The sequence below is a fragment of the Oryzias latipes genome, chromosome 6 (assembly GCF_002234675.1).
Source record: "Oryzias latipes chromosome 6, ASM223467v1".
NCBI lineage: Eukaryota > Metazoa > Chordata > Actinopteri > Beloniformes > Adrianichthyidae > Oryzias > Oryzias latipes.
In genome coordinates this window covers 2,335,821-2,361,204 of record NC_019864.2, presented here as the reverse complement: position 1 = coordinate 2,361,204, position 25,384 = coordinate 2,335,821, and the positions used below count along the sequence as shown (strand labels likewise).

Genomic DNA, 25,384 nt, shown 5'->3' with positions numbered 1-25,384 from the left:
GCTCAACAGCAGCTATGTTGGCTCCAGCAACCCGGTGACCCCAAAAGAGGATTCAGCTGGTTCTGAAAATGGACGGAGGAAATCAGTATTTAATGTGTGGTACCATACTGATTGATAACATTTCAGTTTCCCACACCATCAGAGTGTTTGGAATCCTAATTCACTCATAACTGCAAATGTACATTACCGTGAAAGGCCGTAAACAATCATTAAATGGCTTTCAACGAAAATTGAATTTTCCAACCAGATCGATCTGTCTGAGGCAAGTTGTTACATGAATCAACCTATAATCGGAGAATTGTTTCAAAATTATATAAATCAATCATATCAATATTGTAAAACACCATTTACATTGAGGTACGATAGAATTTACTTTATTTTAAATGCAAAAACAACCAAGTGCATCACAGCAGACAACACACACGTGATGTCAGCAAAAAGTGATCAGTCCATCATTCCGGTCCAACGTGTGGAAACACTTTGAATAAAGACACGTAACCGTACAGAGCTAGAATGTTCTAAGAATGTTCCCTTTAGATGTGGAGAAACAACAGTGGACTGAACTTTAGGAAACTAAAATGTGAATGGATTTGACATTCATTCTAGTTCACTTGTTTGTTTGGACACACATTTAATCTACACTTGATTATCTTGAAGGAATAAAGGGAATCTGGAAAACCTCACCTGTGCTGTTCAGTAGCAGGTTTTTCTCTCACTGGTTGGAGTTTGGGATAAAGATGTTCTGGATCCATTCTAGATCACTCAGTGGGATCATTCAAAATAAACCAACACTAACTATGAATGGCATCGTCAACCACTAACTGTGCTATGAATCAAATCGTTAAAATGAAACGTTACACCCACATTTCGCAGCATTATTTCAGCTTAGCTCTTATTAAGATATTTCAGTCAAACAATTTAGTTTATGTGATATCATTTTTTAAAGTGGCTGAAATAAGATCAAATAAATCCGAGAGCCTTTAATCAACAGATAAATGTCTGATCATGACTGAGCAAACTCCATGGAAGGACTGCATAGTGTCTTGTTGTGAATGGTTGTTTTTAATATAGAATCCCTTCAAAACAGAAATCCATTTAATAAATATCTTTTTAAATATGAAGCCATAAAGAGCATATGACTTACATCAAATATGCAATGGGCACAGCCCGTGCATTCATGGAAATAAACAAAACCGAAAAGGCACAGTCAATCAAAACGGAACAAGAAATCAAACAAACTCCACTTTCCCAAACTTTAATGGTCAGGATTTAACATCAACATTGAATATTTGAAAGAAAAAACGTTTCTGAAATGTGAAGAAAAAAAAACACCATCCAAAGGAAATGAAAATTTACCACCACAAGTCTTAAATACATATATGTGCACATTTCTAGAATTAGTCATACATGAAGTATAAAAGTAATAAATAAAACTGGGTAGAAAAGTCTGAAAATCTACCTGCAAAAGGTTTTCAGGCCCAGTAGAAGTCGACGCAGAGCAAAACTGCTTAGTACCTCTGAAACCCCTAACGTACAGAAATCAGCCTTTGTGTGGATCCTCTACTGAGAACTGCAGTGGGTCATCTGCTTGGAACAAATGTGGAGGGGAAGAAAAAAAGCGGAGGGTCATGGGAGCTCTGAAGACATGACCAGCAGCTTGCATTCTGCCTAATTTATATGAATTTGAGTGTCCAGACGGTCTCCCTGCCAAAATGACATGGTGGCTTATGCAAAGGTTATGACTACCAGGGGTGTCATTGATGGCTGTAGAGCAGAAAATGCTTTGGCCATCTTGTCTGCTCTTCTTCACTGCAGAGAAAAGGTTGAAAGCCCAAACAACTGTAAAAGATTTATGATCAGAAAAAGAAAACAAACGTCTTAGGAAAAAACAAGCAGGAGAAACTTTAAAGTTTGAAAACTTACATTTTAATGAATAAACTCAACTTTTTTTAAGTGAGTAGATAAATGTATTTTTGATCAAGAAAAAAACAGTTTTCAATGGAGACACCAGAATATAAAGCTTGCTATAAAAAGTAGAAAGTTGCTTCAGATACAGTAAGACAGGACATTTTGGAGTGCGACGACGGAGAGCTCAGTGAGAAGGAAGGAGCTTTCCAGTGGGAAAACATTTAGTGTTAGGAAGGCGGCGTCATCGTTACAGTCTTGTAAAACAAATGGTCCAAGCCATATGCAGAAACCACCAAAGAGGGCTGCAGTGAAATAACACCGTTCAAAATGAAGTCCATACATATCAACCGCTATAATGGAAGGTAGGCTGGTCAGGTGGAGGGGGGGGGGGGTTATTTACAGCCTCAAACTGCTGTCTAGAGGAAATCCAGGCAACGTGTCGTTTCCTAGAATTGTTCACTAAACAATCATTCCATTTTTAAAAACAACATCAGTAGAGAGACTCACATGTTGTTTAGACAAGAATAAAATCCAGTGACAAACAATAAGTACACATGGCAAACAATCCCTTCCACTGCAGATATGCAACATCCAAACTCAGATGGTGATATTTGTCTTTCAAGGTGTGATCCCAATCTGGTTTGTGCTTCTTATGAAAAAGTCAAAAGCAAAACTCCCTCCCCTCTAGTGTTCAAAACCACCGGCGAACATCCAGCAGCCTCCCTGCCAGTCTTAACACAGTAAAGACAAAAAAAGAAATGAATTAGAAATACACATTTCTAAGCAGGTTTACGGGCATTGAACAGCTCTGTAAAATAGTCACATAAAACGTAAAGATTTGTCAATCGTTACTTAATATACGCTCAATCTCCTCTAGTCTCTTCAGGGCGGCTGCCCTTTTTTCTTCAATATCTTTTATATCTTTAGTGGACTTGGCTGTAGTTCTCTCGCCCGACTGGCTACCATCTGAAGGCTCTGAGTGGTCTGCCGCCCCACCGGAGGATTTCCGCGCATTCTTCTCCCCCTTTGCTGCCTTTCCAACAGCCTCGGCGCTCCTCCCTTCCTTTGCACCCACAGCAGTCTCGTCAGCCGCTTCCTTCACGCCCTGTGGCTTTTCCTCCTTAGCGGAGGAGACCGACGCTCCCTTTTCTGAAGAAAGAGCGTGTCCTGCTGCGCTCATGGCAGCCATCTTATTGCGTACAATACTCAAGTGGCGGCGCACATACTCCTCGTTTGGTGCCAGAGCCAGAGTTTCCTCTAAGCAACGCTCAGCCCGGGGTAGGTCTCGCTCTTCAAAGTAGACGACACATAAGTTGTGCTTGCCTTGGACGTTGGTGGGATCCATGCTCAAAATGCGCTCAAAACAGGTTTTAGCTCCTCTGGTGTCCTTTTTGTGGTTCATGAGGATGTCCCCCTTCAGGATCAGGCCTTTGATGTGCTCGGGATGGTGCTGCAACAGCTCGTCCAGCACCGGCAGAGCGTCCGTCTCTCGTTTGGTCTGCGAGTACAGTAATGCCAGGTTGAAAAGGGCACTGCGGAAGCCGGCCTGCAGGCTGATGGCTTTACGCATCCAACGCTCAGCTGCAGTGTTTTCATTGGCGTCCATGGCGAGCATGCCCAGGTTGAAGTAGCCATTGGCATCGTTTGGCTCTTCCTCCACATACATCAGGAAGCGTCGGTTGGCCTCAGGCCAGAATTTTGGCTCACCTGCAACCAACAAGGTTAAATATTTAGACCAGTTAAGTAATTACTCCAAAAAAACGACAGCGCGCCTTATAATACAAACACTTATCTATGGATCAAGTCGTACTAATGTTGAAGCGATTTTGAGAGGTACACGGCGCTCCGTCAAAATGTGTGGTTGGGTGTTATTGCAAACACGCCAACACAGCTGAAATGTAGCCACGTCAGACTGTTTTTAAAAAAAAGATTTATGTGTTACTAACAAGGCTGGGAGTTAGTGTTGTCTTAGTAACCTTTGTTTTGGCAAAATCAGTCTGTTTTTTTACATGTTGCAAGGAGGTTGGGAGTTAAGTATTGTTTCCATGACAACACAGCTAACCCTTCTAACACGGCTAACGTGTTACAAACAAGTTTTAGAGTGACTGTGAACACAGTTGATAAAGTCTGACCGACTGACAGACTTATTTCTGACTCTTGTTTTGGTGAATGCACCTTTAATATGACTAAATATTTCTAAGAGTAAAAAAAAAACATGAATTGACGGTGGGCCTTATAATCCAGTGCAGAAAATACGGTGTGGTTTTTTTAGCAGTTTGGATCTGTTTGTATCAAACTTCTGTGAAAGATAATTTTCAAATACTGTTTTTCCTTTTTTTTATGATGAGAACTACAAAAGAAAACCCTCAAAACATTCCAGATCTAAACCCAGCAGGAGCCCATGCAGAAAAATCCAGCCCTGCTGCTTTCTTGAGTGTGAGTGACTTAAAACATAAACTTGGACGAGCCTGTAGGCTTAATTTCAAACAAAAAAGCTACCATTAAATGCCTTCACTTCCTGGTAAACCAGACTTGACACTGAAAAGAAAACATGAGCTGATAGAAAGCTGGCACACAGGCTTCATTTCTTCATAACGGACACATTTCAGGTGGCTGGTTACACCCCAAAGGTAAAAGAAGGTTACTTCCTTGAGTCGTGCTCACAAAGCCACATACAAGTAAGAGACGTAGAAGCATGATTTTACTTTCACTGGACTCTTAAGTCAAACGACTATTACTGTTTCTGTTAATGGGGTTGTGTGTCATTCAGATTCTAATTATTTTACCTGTGCTAGAATGCAGTCAAAGCTTTTAATTTAAAACAAACACGCATTAACTGTTGCTGCCAACTGGCAAGAGTAGCAGTCTGAAGCTAGTTATGTGGTGGGACATGGATGCTTTACAGCTAAACGTACTTAAATATAAGCAGTGAAATTTCATTTTATTGGTGTTTTCCTTTATCTATAAAAATAAAATGCTGAAGGTTAATGATGTCATAGATGGCAAACAGCAAAGATTAGCTCCTTTTGGCGCTTTAACACAGAAAGGTTTCCGCCCCCCAAGTGAGAAAAACGCCCCTTAACACTGCGCGCAAATCCTGGTGAGGGCGCAAAGGGGAACTGACCGCGGCGGACCACCGCTCGGTTAGGATCGCAGGCGTGCAGATGTAAAATACGGGGTGGCTCAGTTGTGTGGTTGTACGGTTCCTCACTCAGTTCCTGAATACAGCCGCTCAGTTGTCTTTACGCCCTTTCACTTTATGGCAGCCATGAAACGCCATGTATATTTGGCTTCCATCAGCTGAAAGGCTTTACCCCGAAACAAATGTCCCATAAAGAGGATGTGGAAAAACAAAAGACTTGGGGACTCGTGTATGTTTGGATTGGTGCAGACATTCCAATGCAAGTAAGTAAATGTTTGGCACCTTTCTCAGATAAAATCACAAAGTGCATCATAACGGTAAAAGAGAGTATCCAATCAAACAGAATACAGAAACAGGAATTAGAACAATCATCCCATTCATGGGACAAGTTAAAACAAAGATTAGGTCACAGTAACAGTTTGAAATCAACTAAAAGCTTTTCTGATTAAAAACGTCATGACCTGTATTTTCAAACTCTCAACCGAGTCAATCTGTCAAAAAGACAAAAGGAGGGCGTTCCAAAGACGACGGGCACGACTTGGATTTCCTCTGGTTTAATAGCAAGTTTTGGGAACGGATAGCTGTTTTGGGTTTGCGGCCCTCAAAGGATGATACGAGGAGTAAGGGGTTAAAGGCGTTTTTCCGCCCTCCTATTATCCGGAGGGTTACGTTCTAAAAATAACCTGCAATATGTAAAATACACAAAGCAGGATTACAGATGTTTTAAGGCTGTAAAACTCCACACTACACATTTTCTATCCTTGTCAAAATGTGATTGCGATCGAGGGAAAGCTGCACGCATCCTGTGCGGGAGACATGCGGCGACGGATAGAAGGCATGCAAAAATGCACTGAAAAAAAAAATCTGTGACTGTGAGACTGTGAAAGGTGAACTGCGATTGAGCGATAAAACAACGTAAAGTTAGATCATTTTCACTTCCGGCCGATGATGTCAGACGCCATCTTGTCGCCTGCAGCCAGGTCCCTCTAGAACTCACCAGATTCCTGCATGAGCAGTGCTGAGTTGAAGAGAGCCAGCTTGTGGCGAGGGCTGAGCTCTAAGGCGTGGTTGAAGTTCTTCAGCGCCTCAGCTGGCTCCTTCATCTCAATGTTGACAATAGCCAGGTTGTACCACAGATCTGCGTTGTTGCGATCCAGCTCCAAGGCTCTGAGGTAGGCATCCCGAGCGTCTGTCAGCTTGTTCATTTTTAGGAGCAGCTCCCCTCTGTGTCAGAACACACGCAGAGTCAGTTGGTCTACTTTCCCAATAACCGCTCACCATCCTGGAAGGGTCAAACTTGTTGTAGAACTAGGATGTCATAATGCAAGGGGGGGGGGGGGGGGGGTGTTCAGAAGCCACAATTAAAAAAAAATAAAAAAACAATAGAATCTTGTGTTAGTTGAAACTTTCAAAAGGTCGCCAACATAAGGAGGAAATCCCATTCCAGGACTTCATGTGCATTTTATGAAGGCCTTAATTAGACCTGTGAACAATTCCGCTCATCTTGCCTGCTGATGTAGGCTTGTTTGAAGTCTGGTCTCATGCTGATGGCTTGCCTGTAGAGCTGGTCGGCCTCTTCCAGCCGGGAGTCGTTGGCCCGAATCAAGTTGGCAAGGTTTATGTAAACATTGAGATGGTTGGGGGCCACGCGTGTTGCATACTTTTTACCAGGGATAACCTGACAGACATCAACAAAAAAACATTGTTTTAAACACATTCAATTAACGGATAAAACCATCAGCAATTATGAAATAATCATAGACCTGGAATGTTGTTTTTCATTTTTACTGTGCAGACTGTTGCACTGGGTTTTTGACTTTGCTTTAAATAAGTAAACTGCCAGTTTGAGTCTAGGTACAATAAGTCTGGATGTTCATTGGGATAAAACCAAACCGAACTTTTGTCAATCCTAATTATTTCAGGGCTGCATCAAGATGAACTCAGCTCCAGGAGCCATAGACATACGAGGTAAGCAAAACACTTTCATTCAGTTAAAAAAACATCCTGATTGAATCTGAGCCACTTCGTGCCACAACACGGGCGGAGTCATCCCTAAAAAACAGGGCGGGTAAAGACATGTTTCAATGATCTGCTTCAACAACACAGTAAAAGGTTATTGCCCCACACAAATGCAACAAAAACACACAGACTTAAACACACACCAGAAGGGCAATCCCAGGAGTCACAAACCCTGAGGGGTTCTGCTAAAGCCACCCAAAGGAACACTTTATAAGGAACTGACTCAAACCTTTGTTGATCTTGGCTACAAGAACAAATGTGAAACAGAAACACTGATTGGGTCCATGAATGAATGTCCTTTATCGTCATTGCAACGAGGACGAGTGGAATAAAAGTGCTCTTTTCTTTTGACATTAAGGAACACTTTTGAACCAGCTGCTCCGCGGTCAACCATGGATGGCACTGAGACCCGTTTGGTGTGCCAGTGAAAGCTGTGCAGAGGACAATACATGAAATCTGGATCTATACAATGAGAGTACCAGTAAAAGTGATGATTCACATATGGACAGAAAGGAAGAGGTTAGGCTCAACTTAATGATTTGGTTGATTTATGTGACTGTAGACCAAATTACATAATTACCTGTGGCATTAAGGATTTGGCAACCAGGTAAGCTTCTTCTGCCTCTTTGGAGCGGTTCAAGTTCTTGTAGGTTCTTCCAACATTCATGTGAGCGCCTATATCATCTGAAACAGTATAAAAAGTAAGAATGAGAAGATTTGAGTGACTCTTTCAGCATGAGTTCCTTCATGTATCTTGGGGGTTGCCTTCCACGACTATCCTGCAGGATTACAGATGTTTTAAGGCTGTTAAAGCTCCTCACCACACACTTGGCATGAACATTTTTATCCTTTGTTTAAACTCTCCAAGTTCACTCCTTCAGAGACAAGTAAGTCCAGTATTAAAGAATGAGAAAGATCTGTTAGCGATGAAAGATTTAAGTAAAACAATGCATTCTGTACAGGAAACACAGCATGGAGGAGGTTGAGATGGCCTACAGTCAATCAGGGCACAGAAAACGATGCATTGTGTTAAAAAAGGAAAATCAAGTGCTGCAAAAAGTGAACCATGAACCACGGGGAACCACGATACAGCAGAAGCCAGTAGAAAACAAACATTTTAGTTCAAGCTTTTTCCAAAAGTTTGGGGAGGAAAAGTTGAGAGACATGGAAGCACGTCAGATAGGAGTAAGTTGAATTGGTGCCTGATCTGTACTGCAGGAAATCTTTACTGGGCTCATGTCTTTACTGTGGTAATCTTGGGAAAAGACTCGTGGGGAGCAAACCAACCAAAACACGCATGTTAAGTAATGACAGGATTCCTGACAGCTCTAAAAGACTGAAATATGTCACACATAAAAAAGAGACCCGTCTGTTGTTCATGCAAATTGTATTTAAGTGTCAAAAAGGTAAAATTCTTTGATTTCCAATCAAACTCATGGGTGATTGTGTGTCTCGGAGCTCTTTGGATCACTGACATCAATCTCCGACACCTGTAATCATTAGTTTGTCAGGTGAATCAATTAAAGGAAAAACTACTACAGGAAATTCCACATTATTAAGCAGACCAACATTTTAAAGCAATATGGGAAAGACAAAGGATCTCTCTGCTGCTAAAACAGTGTGGAATCGTTAAATGCCTTGGACAGGGTGTGAAAACCTTGGATATTTCATGAAAACGTAAGCGTGATCATAGTACTATTACGAGAGTTCAAATTTAATTCACAGGCCACACAGATAAAGGCAGACTGAGGAAGATTTCTGCCAGACTAAGACATCGGATTAAGAGAGCTGCAGCTAAAATGCCCTTACAAATCAGCAAGCACATATTTGAAGCTGCTGGTGTCTCTGGAGTCCCACGAACATAGCATAGCATATCTTAGATGACCCCCCCCCCCTTCCATTAACGTGTTCTCCCTACCATGACAAAGGTGGATAAAGGTGGAAAGATTTCATGTAATCCATGGACACCAGTGAAGATCACAAATCATTGAAGAAAAAAGGTTCAGAGCACTGTCTAGTGGGTCTAAATGACCCAACTCCCAATGTTAAAGGGCCTAGGATAGCACAAGGGTTACGGTGCAGGATCCTCCAGTTACACTGAAACCTTCTATTTCTCTCACTTGCACTCGCATCAGGCACGTTAACACATCTCACGTCACCAGCTCCATTTTTCCAACAACAGAAACTTACGACCTTCACTCGGCCTTCCAGCAGTTGTTTAGCTGTTTTCTGTCTTAGATTATGATTTAGATCATCCAACGTCAATGTCTTGGGTTTAGCGTGAAGGAGTTTTCCTGTCAGGAGGAAGCTGCTTCAACGTACACAGTACAGGAAACAAAAACAACGAAATCTCGATGGAATCCGTTTTTTGTTCCTACCCCTACAACAATTTGGTTTGAATATTGCACAATAAAACACAACATTTGAATAAATAAAAGTCTTCCGATGGCTGTTTAAATTAAGTTGCCAAATTATAAAGTAAAATTAGTTTCAAGCAGAAAATGCTGACGATTTGTTTTAGCCCTAAACGAGGAACTAAGACGAGGAGAGTCTAGATCCAATCTAGAATGTGTCATTTGTTCACATAACTTCTCAGATAATATCAATTGATTATTTTGTTTCCGCACGACAGGATTTAGTGTTTGGATTTGAAAAGGGCAGAAACTTCCTCATGCTGCAGCGACAACTTCTCACAGAGAAAACAAAAAAAAAAACTTAATGGGCACAATGGCAAACACAAGAAAAACAAGACAACACACCCTGCTTGTTATTTAACCCCCAAGCGACCGGGTGGGGTCATTTATGAGCCATATCATTTAAGGTGCCAGATCTTAATTTTTTTTCCTACCATGAGTTTGTCCGTCTACTAATTCTACACAGTTTCATAGTTTTTTTCCAGGGATCAGGCAATTTGTGTGGCGTAGACATCACAAACTCTTGTGGGGTCATTTATGAATATTTTTTAAACATTGGTTTTTCAACTTTATTAAATTGTTTCACTTCTAATCAATACTTTATATTGTATTGCAGTGAACCATGGCCAACAGACCTAGGCTAGCAAGATTTACAGCTGCTGAAGCATTGAGACCAATACTTCAAGCCCAAAGTGATGATGAAAACAGCTCCATTGATGCAGACGAGTCAATGATGATCATATCTCTGAGATGTCAGACCATTCTGATATAGAATCTGACCATGATGTCCCTGCAGCACCTCAATATGTGTTCTGTTCCATGTTCTGAGTAGGATGAATACAATATTTCTACTCAAACTCCTCTTCGTTAATAATTTATGTTTTCATTTAGGTTGGCAAAAAAATGATCCTTCTGCAAGTTGGAACAAGGACTGTCTAAATAAATGTTATGTTGTTCTTGCAATCAAAGTTTTATTAGCAAACACAAATTACATCAGATCATTATAAAAAAACCTGTCCTAAACACAGGGAGTAGTTTCGGTATGATAAACCCCCCAAACAGCCATTCATAATAAGGACCCCTGAACAGAGCACAATGGGGTCATAAATGACCCCACTCTGTCATTACAGTCAGTAAAATAGCTTGGTCGCTTGAGGGTTAAAAAATGTGTTTCATTTTTATCCCATTACCTGAAAAAAAGCAAACGTTTTTTTGTCTCACCTGGCTGGACACGGGTGGCCTGAAGGAAATACCTCAGAGCTCTTTCGTAACTGTTCTGGTTCTCTAGAGCATGCCCAACATTGTTCCACAATTTGGCATTATTCTTGTTAACCTGAAATAACAAACAGTATTAATAAAGTAATTAGTATTTTCTCTTCTGCCAAAGCTTTACAAAAATCCATCCATTTTCTTAACCCGCTGAATCTTTTTTGGGGGTCACAGGGGTTGCAGAGCCTGTCCTGGCAGCGGTTGGGCGAAACCTAAACCCTGGACAGGATGCCGGTCTGTCGCAGGGGCTATACAAATATCCCTTTTTTTATATAATAATGATTAAAGTATGCTTTTGCTTTGGGGTACTTATACGCAGACAGAAACTACTTGATAGCTTTTGTAATTACTCTAAGGAAAAAGGTGTCAGTTAATCCGTTTTACCTTCAGAGCAGACGTGAACAGAGTGTATTCTGACTCCCAGTCCCAGTTTCTGTTGAATGTTTTCACCGCATGAGTGGTTAACAACACTCCGATCATCAGCCAGGAAATCTTCTTCATTTGTCTGTAGAAACAAGTAAAAAGGCTGTCAACTTAGATTGATTTGACAATATGAAATGAGCCAAGACTTCACATGTGCACAACACTGACCAAGTTTTCACACCTCCTCCATTCAGCTGTCAGCGGCCTTTGTCAATTGTTATGCAGTATGGCACGTGTGTTGAAAACAGTTTCTGTGTCAACATGATTGATGAAGAACTGATCGAATGGTCAGTGGACCTCGGTGGACGGGAGGGAGGGTCTATCGTCCACTGAAGATGGGAGAGGAGGTTCCAGCTGTTGTTACACTCAATGATAGATTGGGCTACAGCGGGTTCGTTGTGTCTCTGGTTGGGATGTTTAAAAAAATAAAATAGGGGTGTAGCGTGTCATTTCAACAACGATTTGATTTATGTCATAATTTGTGGCTGCTGATATGATTCCTAGTTGATTTTGGTTCATTTTGAACAATCCAATCCACTGACCTAAAATGGATCCAGAACATCTTTATCCCAAACTTCAACCAGTGAGACTCAGACAGAAGTTCCTGCTACTGAACAGTTCAGCTGAAGTTTTCCAGATTCCTTTCATTTCTTCCAGATCATCAAGTATAAATGAAATCTGTGTCCAAACCAACAAGTAAACTAGAATGAATGTCAAATCCATTCACACATTAGTTTCCTAAAGTTCACCGCTGTTGTTTTTCCACATCCAAAGAATCCAAAGGGAACATTCTTAGAACATTCTAGACACTGGATGGTCACATGACTTTATTCAAAGTCTGTCCACACATTGGACTGGAATGATGGACTGATCTGTTTTAATGACATCATACGCGTGTCCGCTGTGACGTCACTCGGTTGTTTTTCTCGTTAAAGCAAAATAAACCTACCATGCCTCAATCGAAATAGAATTTTTTTAAAGGGATTGGTTTGTTTGATTTGATTTGATTAACAACTTACCTTACACAGATCGATCTAGTTTGATTGTAGAAACACAAATCGATACATTGATTACCGGAAATCCTCATTAAAAGATGAACTATACGTCTGTTTTGATTATGCAAAAAGACATTAACACTTAAGCTTGTGTGTGTTAAATAAATGTACACTGCAAAAACAGGCATCTTAAGAAATTTAAAATTAGGAGATTTTCTTTGAATAAGCAGAACAAAATCTGCCAATGGGGAAAGAAAATCTCCTATTTTAATCCAAAATAAATTCTAATCATTAAGACACGTTTTTTTCAAACTAAGATTATTTTACAGTTGAAATATTTATCTGATTCCAGCAAAACAGAAAATAAGACATTTTTCTTGAAAGAAGGGTGTTTTTACCTTCTGCAGATTGAGTTCTTACAGTGTAGGATGTTTATATTGTAGTACAAGTGCACTCGCCAGCAGGATTCATTTTTGATAAATCCATTGTAACCATGTTATGAAATCTGTGAGCATTGGTCTTAACTTAACTGATCAAATCGACCATTCTGGTGGAATGGATCAAGTACCAATTTGTATATTTGGCCTCAAAAAGCTTTATTAAAGTAGTCTATTAAGGCTGTGAGACTCAAATCCACATCAGCCTCCTTTTTACTTTTTTTACTTGACACTTGGTACAGAAATCAGGCTCACTCAGAAATGCTGCTTGTTGGACCCAAACGAAAAACTGAAGTGGGTGAGAAATTAAAGAGTACAACCAAAACAACCCTTTCTTAATAGCATCCATGGGAAGAAGAGCAGGTAGAAGTTAGGCAACTAAAATTGAGAAACGGGGGGAAACAAAGGCAAAATGCCATTTGTTCATGCCAGCGGGAAAAAGGTGTTTTTTTTGTACCGTTGTATGTATGTACAAGGTTTAGAATTATTCCTTCTTTGAAGTACTTACCCTATATTTGAGACGATCTTGAACCCGTGTGCAATAAGAACACAGAATCCCATACTGGGCACATAAAGAACTCTTTCAGCCACAACGAAACCAACCGGAAAGAAGAGGTTACACGCTGGAATAAACGGCAGGACCATGAAGGACAAAGCCTAGAACGAGAGACCAAAGACAGGTTTTTCTTAAAACTTTGTGACAAATGCAAATAACAGAGCACACAATATGTCACATTTAAGTTTTGATCTGACATATTACACATAAGCAACATAAGCTACAGTTATGACAGAGTAAACTGCCAGTTTATCTTCTGTGCATCTAGAAAATCTACACTTTAGACAATATTTTTCATTTTTTAAGACACTGATTGTAAAATAAAAACATATTTTTGATGTTAAAGCCTTCCCAGCATGATGCAAAGATAAGCTATTTGAAATGTATTTATTTAAAACAGGAGGACTGTTGCACAAACTTTGTCATTTGATCCCCATGTGTTGCATTGTGTTATAATTCTTGGAAAATAATGCATGTCCAATAGCTCGTTTACATGGACACAGCACCGCATTTACGCAAAGAATCACGGGCCGCACATCTTTAACGGATAGCTTGCTGACTGAACAGCTGTGAGCTGATCTAGTCTGAAGTAGAAGAGCTGAGTCAATGTCCGCTGGTTAGAACCTCTGTCATGGGAGGTTTTGGTGATGCCGCTTTCTTTCACTGAAATAACTGACACTGTTAAGCCAGTCAGTGTAAAGAGATGACAGTAGTGAACAATCATTTTCACAGAAGAAGAAAAACGTTAACAAGTTTAAAGCATAAAAAAGAATAAATGAAAGACATAAAAAATACTTTAAACCAAAAAACTATTTCAAATCTCAGTAATAAATATCACTAATAAGTAATGGATTGCATCTGCACTTATTCTATTGGACTGCCTTTATTCACAATATCTCATTTATTGAGGTTTTGTTTGCAGAGTTTTAATATATTATTAGGATTAAAATACATTCCAGTTTACTCATGCATGATCTTCCTTGTCAAATAGAGTTTTTTATGGTGTTATGAAGAATTTTACTTTTCCAAAATACCCTTGTCACTTGTTAGGCCAGGCTAAATGGACAGATTACTTAAAAAGAGCTAATTAAAATTATTCACAATAGCTTGTATACTGTGCTTCATTATTACAAAGGAATAAGGCTCAAAGTATTGCATTAAGGTTCCAGCATTTTGGAATTCCTAATCTTCCTACAATTAAATGAATATACCTAAATCTCCCAGCATTTCTATTCACAGTAAAAGGTATGAACAGAACAGAAAAATTAAGTATTTAATCAACATTTTAAGTAATCTGCTTCCCTTTCCCTAAAGTGAAATGTATTGCTAATAAACTGAGCTATCCCAAACGGAATTATGACTAACTTTATAACCTGACATAACCGGGGACTATGGACGCCAGCATCAATCACAAGAAATGTACATGCACCTTATTTCTACAGTGACAGGTCGTAGCAAACGCTTAAACAACACCAAGGGGAAGGAAGGGTGAAGTAGGGGAGACGCTGGCACATCATATAGATTTTTCAGTTTTTCTACCACATCAAATTCTAAGGAGCCCGTTGGTCCTGTTCACGGGATACGTGCACATTCCCTGCAAGCTCCGTGTGTGCAGCCAGACTGAAGGAAATGAGGAAATTAGGCAGCCAGAGCGTAGTTTGTGTGGACATCTTACCAGGACTTGTGTATCACCTGCACACCCCGTGCATGTAGCACTCAGTAAGGAGCCAGCTGTCTCACCTCACTAAGGACTAGAATGCTGAGTAATGACACTGTACGACCTCATCAACCGTACACCACAAGTGCGTGGAACTACCATTAGCTGTTTGACTATTTTAAAATACACTTCTCACATGCACGATAATGGTACATGCCATTTGAGGGGGGCTTTATGAACCTCAAGGGAACTGCAAGACACAGCTGTGCTCCTTTTAAGATGCAGTGGCTTTCCTCTACGACCCTCCATGGGCCTGGATACCCAAAAAGCTGAAGCACTCGCAAGGATCAACTCCCGTGCCAACACGTTATGAAGCTTTTAAAGTCTGTGAGTTGTGTTTTTAATTTGTCACAAGACAAAAGACTACGTTTCATCAATGAGTGGGGGGGTTGCACGGTCATCATTCAGTGTTTGGATACAAACTGAATACCACCAGAACTTTAAAGAAATAATGCGATGGCTTCAGAAAGTATCAGCTAATTGAACCATAAAATCCTCAAGTATTTGGATCAGCTGTACTTGTACTTCAGCAAACACATTTTTATTGATTGACTTTCAGTTTTATTCTGTATAAAGCTTTTCAGGAACGACTTTGGGATTTTTTTTTCATTAACAAAACAATAAAGATGTTAAGGTTGATGACTAAAATGCTTCCACCATAGATCATCAGTCCATGGTTTGCCAAACTGAGGAAGACTATGAATGCTTCATCTCTGTCACCCTATCATACTCAATGTAGAGCTTTTCTTTGTTTTTGTCCTCTCACCATCACGACAGCCTTGGCAGAGTTGTGTCTATAGCGAAGGCCGTGGTGGGCAAGCAGTCCCAGTAAAACGTAGAACGCCAGGGTGGCCAGGTTCCGGAGGTCTAGAACCGAGTCGACCAGGGGAATGGTGCCCATCGTCCAGTCACAGCAGAGCTCTGAAGGGTTCAGTAAAAGCCAAGCGTTCACAGGAAGGAGATAGTTGAACGTCAGTTGTCTAGAGGGAGTGGAGCTGACGGCTGCTGGGTTGTCGAACCTGGAAGATGATAAAGTTAAATATTAGGACAGGCGTGAAACAAGTAAAACAAAAGGTTGTACCAAAGCTATACAATGTTGGGACAGAACATAAATGTCAGTCAGCTTGACTTATCAGTGCCCCTTCTTGCTACACTTTTTTCCCCGTTTTAAATCAAAGACACTGGGGTTTGTTTAACATGTTGGGCCTCTAAGACTAATCCTGGCAAACCGAGTTAGCTTAGACTCCTGTGGAGAATACCCAGAACTACATAGTTTGTGTGCTTTTTTCTTTGTTTAGATTTAGATCAAATTTAACCAATTTAAAAAAGAGACACTTTTACCTTGAACTGTGCGACGAGTAATAAAATGACCAGCAATCCTAAAAACAGCACATCTACCGTAAAATAACTCATTTGCGTATCAAGAAGCTTTTTTCTGTTGTGCTTTTGATATCATGAAATGCTTACAGCTGTCTATTAGTTTCTTTCCTTTATTGTGTCTAAATGCTCCAATCTACAATTTAGTTTGGAACTTGTTTTTCAAATCCACTCAGCGACAAACTCCCGCCTCGATGTGTGGCACTGTTATAGCTGGAGGCTAGAGCTCTGACGGGAAATCTGGAGACGGCTTTAGGATTACTGCAAGAGGATTATCCTACCCTAGCTAATTGTCTGGAATTTTATCTTCACGCTCAAATATCATTAGCTTGAATCTTGTGCAGACAATTTTTAACTAGGTTGAACCCAATAAGTATTTAAACCACTGAGAACTATTACCAATTAGACACCAAGTCTAGAGATTTCAGAGTTGACAGAGTTCTTCTACAAATAAACTGAACTTTAAACAATGAATCATTTTCTGTATTAAGTATTGGGGCAAACGAAGAGCTGCCATTTTCATTTTATCTAAAACCAAATTAGAAATGGATTTACATAACGCCCCACTGTGTGCTGACAATTCAGACTGTTTAGAAAAGAGTTTCTGGAGGATGGAGTAAATGCTTGGCTTATGATCAAAAACCACAATGGAAAAAAAGTCAGGCCAAAAAATGTCACATTTGGCTTTTTTTCTTTGAAAAAGCTGCTGCAGATATGTTTGCCCAACAGAAGGTTTGACCATCGCCTTTTTAATCAATGAAATGGTTTTTGTTCTGTTGACTCCGTCATAACTCACAGCCATCTTAGCTTCTGAGTGTTATTTATTTTGTTGTTGTTTTTTTAAACTCCTGTTGCATGGCCACACATAGGTAGCCAGAAGCTGTGCATTTGGTTTATAAAAAAACAAACAAATGTATACAATGAAGATTAATCTGATGATTTCATATACAGTATTATACTTAAAACAGAATGTTCAGTGTTCCCTTGCCCTAACAAATTTCACCTTTCGTGGTCTAACATTATTAACATGGACGGCATTAGAGGATAAGCAATAAATCATTTGTAATGCAACAACAACAGTCACATCTAAAGGCAGCAGAAGACTAAAGTACGGTTTCACATCTGAACAGCCGAAACAAATAAACCACATAAACACGATGAGTTTTCGTAATCCTGACAAGTCAGGATTTCAAGAACATTCAAGTTTTTTCATGCTGATATTTTTTTTTACCAATTGCAACAAAGAATGTCTGGGATGTAATTTCAGCCCCATTCTGCTGTAAAGTCTGCTCACCTCGTGAAGACAGGAAGCTGGGACTGAATGACCTGAACTCTGATTATGACGAGCAGCAGAGTGCTGATGATGAGGACGATGAGCTTCAGCAGAGTTTGCAGGACAGCGTATGGGAAACCATCTTTACCTCTCAGGATTTGCCGCAGAGTGTCCATCAGCATGGGTAATGTGAACTGGAAGGCAGCAAAAACAGAGTAAGGCCAAGTCAAAAGGTAAGACCAACTTTGCATATGGTCATTTATCCTTATACTTCTGTTCATGCAATGTTTTTATTAGTTCAAAATAAGTCAATAGAAAACAAAGGAAAGAAAAAAATTAGCGATTGTTTGCTTGTTTTATGAGTTACTTGAGAGGAGCTGCAATACACCCCCTCCCCTTTTCTGGGAGGGTAAACTGTCCTGATGGAAATCTGCAGCCATGAATAATCTCAGATTAGAGTTTTATTCTGGCTTTTTCTCCGGACATTGAAACCTTTCTGAACTCCAGTCCGAAGCAGTCTTCATCAAAAGAATGGATGCAGATTATTTCATCAAACACAAAAAGAAATTCATTCTTTGTTTTTCTTGTCTACAAAACAACAATTCTGATTGGAACCATACCCCTTGTGCAATAAACACTTCATAAACACAACAGATGCCGACCACTGTGATGCCCTGCTCCTTGCATAGTGTTGCTGCAGCCACCAGCACCACAGTAAGAGCGATGGGAGTCCACACTGCAAGACAGAAAAACAAAGAAATGCTTTAGATCAGGGTTTTTATAAATGAAAACACGTTGTTGAACATTATTTCAGCTGAACGCAACAAGCAGAAATTAAAAATTACATAAATTCCCATCAGGAATGCAAGTGTCTTATTTAAGCGTTTTCCATCTACGTCCTTTAAATTCTCGTCTTTTGATCTGTTCTCAGTGGTCTTTTAATTGTGATTAGGACATTTTTAGGCAAAAATCAAAAAAACCTTTGTTGTTTTCTTGGACATAGTTTCTGCAGAGCGGCAGGAGTTCATTAGAAACTCGCCCTGGGCCCCCCCTAACACTACGCTAACATTAGTGGAGCAACCAAAACGGCGAGCAACATTGGAGCTGTCCAGCCGTACAGTTGGAGCCAAATGCCAGATCAGACGAGGAAAATGAAGACATGATTGGATCCGTTTGTCTGAAGGTGATGATGGGACAGAAAGTGGTGAAGAGGTGAATTAGAGGGGAGTTCCAAATGAACCCCTCCCGCTCTACAGAAACTATGTCCTGAGAACCAACAAAGGTTTTTTGATTTTGCCTAAAAATGTCGCAATCCTAATTGATACACAACTGGGAAAACCCTTATAATAAATCAAAAGATGATCGGAGAGGGACTTTAAAATTTGTCCTTTTCATGTTTGACCTAAAATGGTGATGTCAAATTTAGGGAGGATCTTCTTACAGCCAATATCGGGCGATCTAAACCACACGTCTTATGGCATGGTCACAATTGAAGGCTTTGCCACTCCTTAACTTCTTTCAAATAAATAACGGGACTTTATTGTGTCTCTTCCTCCATTTAGAGCAAGTGGAGACCTTTTCCTGTACAGCAAAATCTCAAAGTGACCAGTTTAAAGATCTAGCTGTAAAAATCTTAAGGCTTTGGTTTTTTCTGGATAGCCTTTGCCATAAAATGATCATTTCTATGTACACACAACTCAGGTAGAAGCGTGGAACAAAACATTAATACTGTGAAAAACACACCACAAAATTACAGAAGGCAAGCCTGCGAAAGCATGCAAGTGCAGCCTCACTAGAAACATGTACAATCACTTTGTTGCCCTTTACAGTATCAAAGAAAACATCAGGACGCAGGTAGCTCACTTAAATGAAACACGGGAGCTTTAAACAATGAAAGACAAATTCTTCAAGTTACAAGATTTCTCTTACCAATAGAATGATCTGCACCTGTTGACTTTGTGTACGACAAGAAAGCAGCCAGAAGAAAAATGGAGGACAGAAGTTCAGCTCTACCAACCACTCCAGTGACCTAATGAGAAAAAAGCCACAGCCATCAGGATGACCACTCACCCAATGCTATCGAAAACAGCGTAGCTTCATTCCCAGCATGACATCATAGTGATCACGCAGCATGCATTGTGTACAGAACATGTACCTAGAGGACAACTCAATGGCCTTGTGGGAGTGTCCACCCCAAGACTGGAAGGTCGTGAGTTCAAATCCATGGTCAAGTCATTCACAGTTAAATTGCGAAAGGAGAACTTCAGAGTCTGACATGTGGCTTTCTGACTGGTTGCAATTTCTGCATGGTCAGATCTTCAGGTCGGCCCGGTGAACAGTCTTTTTCCGGCCTAATCTGTAAATGTCCTGAATCTTTTCTATAACCAAATCATCTCTCACAGTAAAAAGCTGGAGTTCAGACTGGCCCTTCATTTTCGTATGAAATATTTGGGGGCCAGCAGCAAATCACTGCAAAAAATGTTTGCAAACTGACACATTTAACAAAAAGCCAACCAAGCATCAATCTGGAAGAGGTTTGCTGTTTGCATTAGCTGATGATCACTTAAACAGAAATATTTGTTTGGAAATTCCAGCAATTCCAGTAGAATTAGTAAAAATCGCGTTTTATTATGAGCACAGAGATTTTGCACCGGGGCATAGTTAGCTCTTAATCTATTTTTAGGAACTGTTTAGGAACACATGTATTTTTTTATATCATAATATGTCAAATAAAATGACAAAATACTTCACTTGAGTCAAAAAAATTACTAGAATCAAAAAGAGCCCTGCAACTTTTTTGTTTTGTTTTGCCAGCTTCCTTTCAGATTTCAAAACACCCACGGAAAATAAATACTTCACATGTTGAAACTGTCAGTGAATAAAGTGGAGTAACACATTTCATCACACAGTAGTCTGTATAGACAGAAAAAACACAGACATTTGTAAAAAGTCACAGACATTGTTTACAACGAAGTGAAGAGTCTTCACGGATCTAAGCCCCCGAAAACGCAGCTGTAAAAACAAGTGTTCGGCTAAAATCACCTCAACAGATGTAAAGCCCTTCTGACACGTCTATAGAAGGAAGTCACTGACAGCTCCATCTGTCAATTATCTAAATGATGACTGCCCTCATGTGGAAGCAACCGTGCTCGGAATTCTACCCAGAAAACCAGCAATACAAGACGAAGACCAAAGTCCCACTATAGAACAGCCAATCACATCTGCTGTGTGGTCCTCAGGACTTAATGCATAAGAAGAGGGGCAGCAGCTTTGAACAAAAGGGATCAACATGCATCATGTAAGTAGGGATCTAAAGGATACAGACATGTATGGAAAAACCGATCTAGTGCTATGAGTAACAGTAGTATCAGTTAAAAACAACGGATACAAACAAGATAACATGGGAAACGGGCATAAAATCGATCAGGAAGAAAATACTGTAATCGGTTTCTGTCAAACTTTGTCAAATTGTCTGTTTTTATCACTACTAAATTTGCCTTTTTGCGTTTCAATAGATGGATAAACTTTAATTACACCACGATGGGGATAAATGTACCGTAATCGGCAGCAAACAAAAACATTCACAAATACAAACAGCAGAAAAGGTGGCATTCACAGAGGGCAAAGTGATAAAGTGAATTTAAACAGAAATAAATAAGTACAAAAATACACATTAAAAAGACAACCTTTAAAGAACATTAAAACAACTGAAAAACGTCCAATCACAAGCTTGCTTCTATCAAGTCAGGTCAAACACAGTTGGCTGAAGGTGAACCACGTATGTTGTGTGCACTAAATCTATGAGGGCTGCGCGACATGAGGAAAACTCCCAATATTAGTGGTCAATATTGGGATGATGATATGGACTTGTGATACATGAACAAATAGCAAAACAACCAATAACATCATTTCCATTCATTTAAATGACCTAACCCTAGTCTACATAGAGGCCAGCATCCAAAATAAAAAGACTCCATCCGATTGGTCAACAACGTTAAATACTTCAAGTGGCATAAAATTGTTTTAGCATATTTTAGCTAACCATCTATTGCAATTTTCACCATCTTTTGCGATATTGCACAGCTTGATATCGCGATAACAATAAATTTGAGATTTATTGTGCAGGCCTAAAACACATGATAATCCTTTTTTCACAACACTGCAAACAATACCTAAATGTATTAATGAGACACATTTTTATCAAACCAAAGAACAAGACAGTCTAAAAACCCCAAATGACCTTTAGACGATTTGTTTTGTTGCTTGAAATATAAAGTGCTACAAAGAAAAAAGAAAATAATTCTCCCTGTCAAGGTTCCATTCCAATGAAAATCTGGTTTTATGTGTTTTGAACGTGTTCTGGTAGCATTTTTCTAACAATGAAGGACTTGTATAAAGACAGTGTAGCTTAAAATGGCATCTCCCACTATTTTCTTTTCAATGTGTTGTGAATCGGGAGCAGACAAAAAATGCTGTTGGAACATGCTAGGGGGAAAGTACCGGTATGTAAAACAGATAGGTGATGGGAAGTGGGGGCACGGTTGCTCTACGCCAACAGTCACAACTCGGAGGCAAATTTCTAGTGAACTCATGTACTGCCGCTCTGCAGAAGTTATGTAATAGAAAACTACAAGATTTTTGATTTACCCTGAAAATGGCATAATCCCACTGAAGAGACCACCGGGAACTCTCTAATAGTAGATCAGAAGATGAACTGGGTCCTTAAAAGCCATGCATTTCCATTTATAGTTTTAAAGGCCAAAAAAAACATAAATGTCTAGATTCAATCCATTCAGGTAAAAGAATCTGACCATCGAATCATCTCAAAGTTTGTTGAGTCTTTTATGCATCAATTCCTGAAGCACATATTTAAATGGTAAGAGGGAAAGATACACAACCTTACTTTAACCTTCTTACTTTGTCTTAACAGCCCATCAAATGTAACTCAACTAAATAGAGGACAGGCTGCCTACACTTAGATCAGTTTTACTGAACGAGCCAGACGTCTATGTGTCCATCTGCATGGAGCAGAGACGACGCTTTCCAACATTCCCTCTGATGCTACTTTAGACCCTTCAGACATAAATGAACATTCAACAGTTGGTGTTAGATCATCAGAGATTCAGATGGGAAAAAGAAACTCCATTTTAACAGACTTCCACAGACAACACTGAGGAACGAGGGGACAAACACAGGGATTCTTTGTACAGACTGATCATGAAGAGACTTTCAGTACTTGGGACATAACTGAAAAACAAATGACCCGTTCAGAGCCAGATTCCAGACCGTGATAACACCAAGAGCATTTGATGGACTAACTCTAAGGGCTCATTTGTGAGGCAAATTGTTCTCATTCAAGAAGTCTAAGAGCCTGTAAGATTAGCGAAGACCAGGAAAAGGGCTGTTGCTGTGTAATTGTAGTACTCCAATGAAGGAAGCAGAATGTTCTCTTTGTTTTTCTGCCGACAGCGCATCGCTTTAGCTCCGTTTAAAAGGTTGCATTACACGTCTTAATTGGTCAGAAAAAACGTTTACCAATGAAGGTAAATGAGTTAGTATTAAAATAAGACACAATATAGAAGACGTTTGTCGTTTCCAATTGGGTTAAAGAAGCTTAACTAGGAACTCGTAGTCTTTGATAAGATGATTACAAATGTACTGCTAATTCTACATTGTGAAACAAGCACAAAAGAGAAACAGATTTCAAAGGATTTGAATGTGTCAAAAATCAACAGTGATTAGAAATGAACAATCCGTGCCTTGCATACGAGGAAGTCGTGTTTCCTCACTGTATCCCATTTACGGTCTCGCTGTTTCACAGAGTTTTTTCAGTAATTTTGTACGCTGCATTTTTTATTTTACAGCGGATTGTGTTAAGTTGGCTTCCAACTGGTTAACAGCCAACTTTGGAACATAACTTCTGCAATAAATAAGAGAACATTGTAATCTAAAAAAACCATTTGTAATGACTAATCTCATTGTGGAATGCTTATATAAAGCGTGATCACCGCTCACAAAGGAAAGGAGGGCGCATTGGTTGAAGATAGAATGCCATGACAGACAGGGTTTAACACACAGGTTTACTGTCAGAGCGTTAATAAAATAAGTCGTCAGCACGAGATAGTTAACTCAACAACAAAACAAGTGAGTAGATGTTAACGGAGCCCCACGTGTTATAAATATTTATAGTGTATGCTCTATTTCTAAGTATGACTTTGCAATAGTGGCTCTTGCACCAAAACTCTCCAGTGATTTCATTGTTTGATGAAGACTTGGAATTTGCCAGGTCTGCCTAAATTTAACCAACAATGAAGCTCAACACGGGTCATTCAGATGCTGCCAGAAACAACAGTTTTTCACAGATTCATCTTCAGACAATACGTCGACAAACCAAAACGCAAAATTATTACACAGTAGGAGACTTAAACCCCATTTCAGACAACTTTAAAAGCTATTGCAGAAACAAATATTTTTGAAACCTTAAGAAAGACTTACAGCCTCCGTGTGGATGGGGTGAACAGCAAACAGCAAAGCCGCCACCAAACCGGAGGTCTTGTCCAGGAACAGTCGGCAAACACGCAGGAAGAGAACGCACACAGCAGCGTGTAAAATGATATTGAGCAGGTGGTAGGAAGCTGCACTGAGCTCACTGAAGAGGTAGTTCAGTCGGAATGTGAGTACTGTCAGGGGTCTGTAAGACTTGTGGCTTCGCTCCTGCAACGGGACACAGGTGGCAATGACTGTCAGATGAAAGTTTACCTTTTTTCATTTAAACTCAAACATGGTGGAAAGGAGTTCCTATTCTTGGTTTCATATAACAGAGCAGAACAATACAAACATCAAGGATAGCGTGTATTTGCGCAACATGATTAAAAGGGCATTAAAATGTAGTCATTACCTCAGTCATAGGTGTTCCCCAAAAGTCATTAAGAAAAAGGTTGTGAAGAGGGGTTGCGGGCCGGAGGTCCTTGTTGTCCAGGATGGCAGAGACATCATCAAACACAAACCCACATGACAGACTGTTCCAGTAGCATCCCGCCACCAGTCCAGTCAAAAGAACAATCTCCTTCCACGACACGAAAGCCATTTCTGACAAAAGCCGTCATTGATCACTGCAAAGGAGAGCAAACGGGACTGATCATTTATGGGGAATTAATAAACCATTATGGAAACCGCTTAATTTAAATGCGGGTCAAACTAAGCGACCAAAGGTTACTAGATGTCAAAGTGCAGCTGCTGCAGTGCAACCTGTTCAAATTTAACTCTAAACTAAACAATTTACTTACCAAGCAAAACACCCCGGTTTCTACCCCTTTTAATATATGCAACTGAATAACAACAACGCCGTTAATAATTCAAGAACCCCCCAAAATAATAAACAACTACTAGTACTTTCTGGTTCTGCTAGACACACAGTAGTCCAGGTGACATAAGGGAAACGTTGCATGTGAAGCAAGCGAAACAAATGAAACCCATTTTGCTATCAATATTTAATAGCAATGTTTATCATAAACACTGACAAACAAAGAAGATAAAACAATCTGCTGTAACTTGTCATAAGAGTAGATACTTCCACAGACAGGTAGCTAAGGCTAACTAGCTTGATTCCAGGCTGCGTTCGAAAGCATCTGCGTGCATTTCAATGTTACTGCAAAACACTCCGATTTGTGTCACCTAGCTTACACCAGAGCAGACGACAGCATCAGCAAACCCCACACAAAACACTGAGATATCCCAGAACAGAAGAGCAGGATTAATCCAAATGTAGCTGTGAGTACCTGCTAGCGTAGCTGAATCCCAACTACCTCTTCTTCCGGTTCAAAGGTGAACGCGCACGTTCAAAACTAGCCGAAG

The 25,384-nt window shown here is 39.9% G+C and overlaps 1 protein-coding gene across 3 annotated transcripts; it reads right to left on the bottom strand.

The window, feature by feature from the left end:
* Positions 1–1,239: 1,239 nt before the first annotated feature.
* tmtc3 (transmembrane and tetratricopeptide repeat containing 3) lies at positions 1,240–25,384 on the bottom strand. 3 transcript variants are annotated; one of them, XM_004086274.4, is made up of 14 exons: positions 25,309–25,384; positions 24,429–24,642; positions 24,026–24,244; positions 19,460–19,559; positions 18,151–18,266; positions 17,552–17,724; positions 15,647–15,899; positions 13,116–13,264; positions 11,137–11,257; positions 10,705–10,816; positions 7,650–7,753; positions 6,559–6,728; positions 6,048–6,274; positions 1,240–3,615 (listed from the first exon to the last, which is right to left on the bottom strand). In XM_004086274.4, exons 2-14 carry the CDS (start codon positions 24,615–24,617, stop codon positions 2,750–2,752), a joined length of 2,799 nt encoding a protein of 932 aa, XP_004086322.1. In that variant the 5' UTR covers positions 24,618–24,642; positions 25,309–25,384; the 3' UTR covers positions 1,240–2,749. The 3 variants fall into 3 exon arrangements, with proteins under 3 accessions (XP_004086322.1, XP_023811236.1, XP_023811237.1); XM_023955468.1 differs by having other exon boundaries at positions 25,214–25,315; XM_023955469.1 differs by lacking the exon at positions 25,309–25,384 and adding an exon at positions 25,205–25,225.

What these genes read in the sequence shown, in the direction of transcription:
- tmtc3 (XM_004086274.4), bottom strand. Translation starts at nt 24,617, where the DNA reads ATGGCTTTCGTGTCGTGGAAGGAGATTGTTCTTTTGACTGGACTGGTG. An exon ending in GGGGAACACCTATGACTGAG is followed by an intron (nt 24,245 to 24,428) that starts GTAATGACTACA and finishes GTCCCGTTGCAG; the next exon opens with GAGCGAAGCCACAAGTCTTA. An exon ending in AAACAAGCCTACATCAGCAG is followed by an intron (nt 6,275 to 6,558) that starts GCAAGATGAGCG and finishes GTTCTGACACAG; the next exon opens with AGGGGAGCTGCTCCTAAAAA.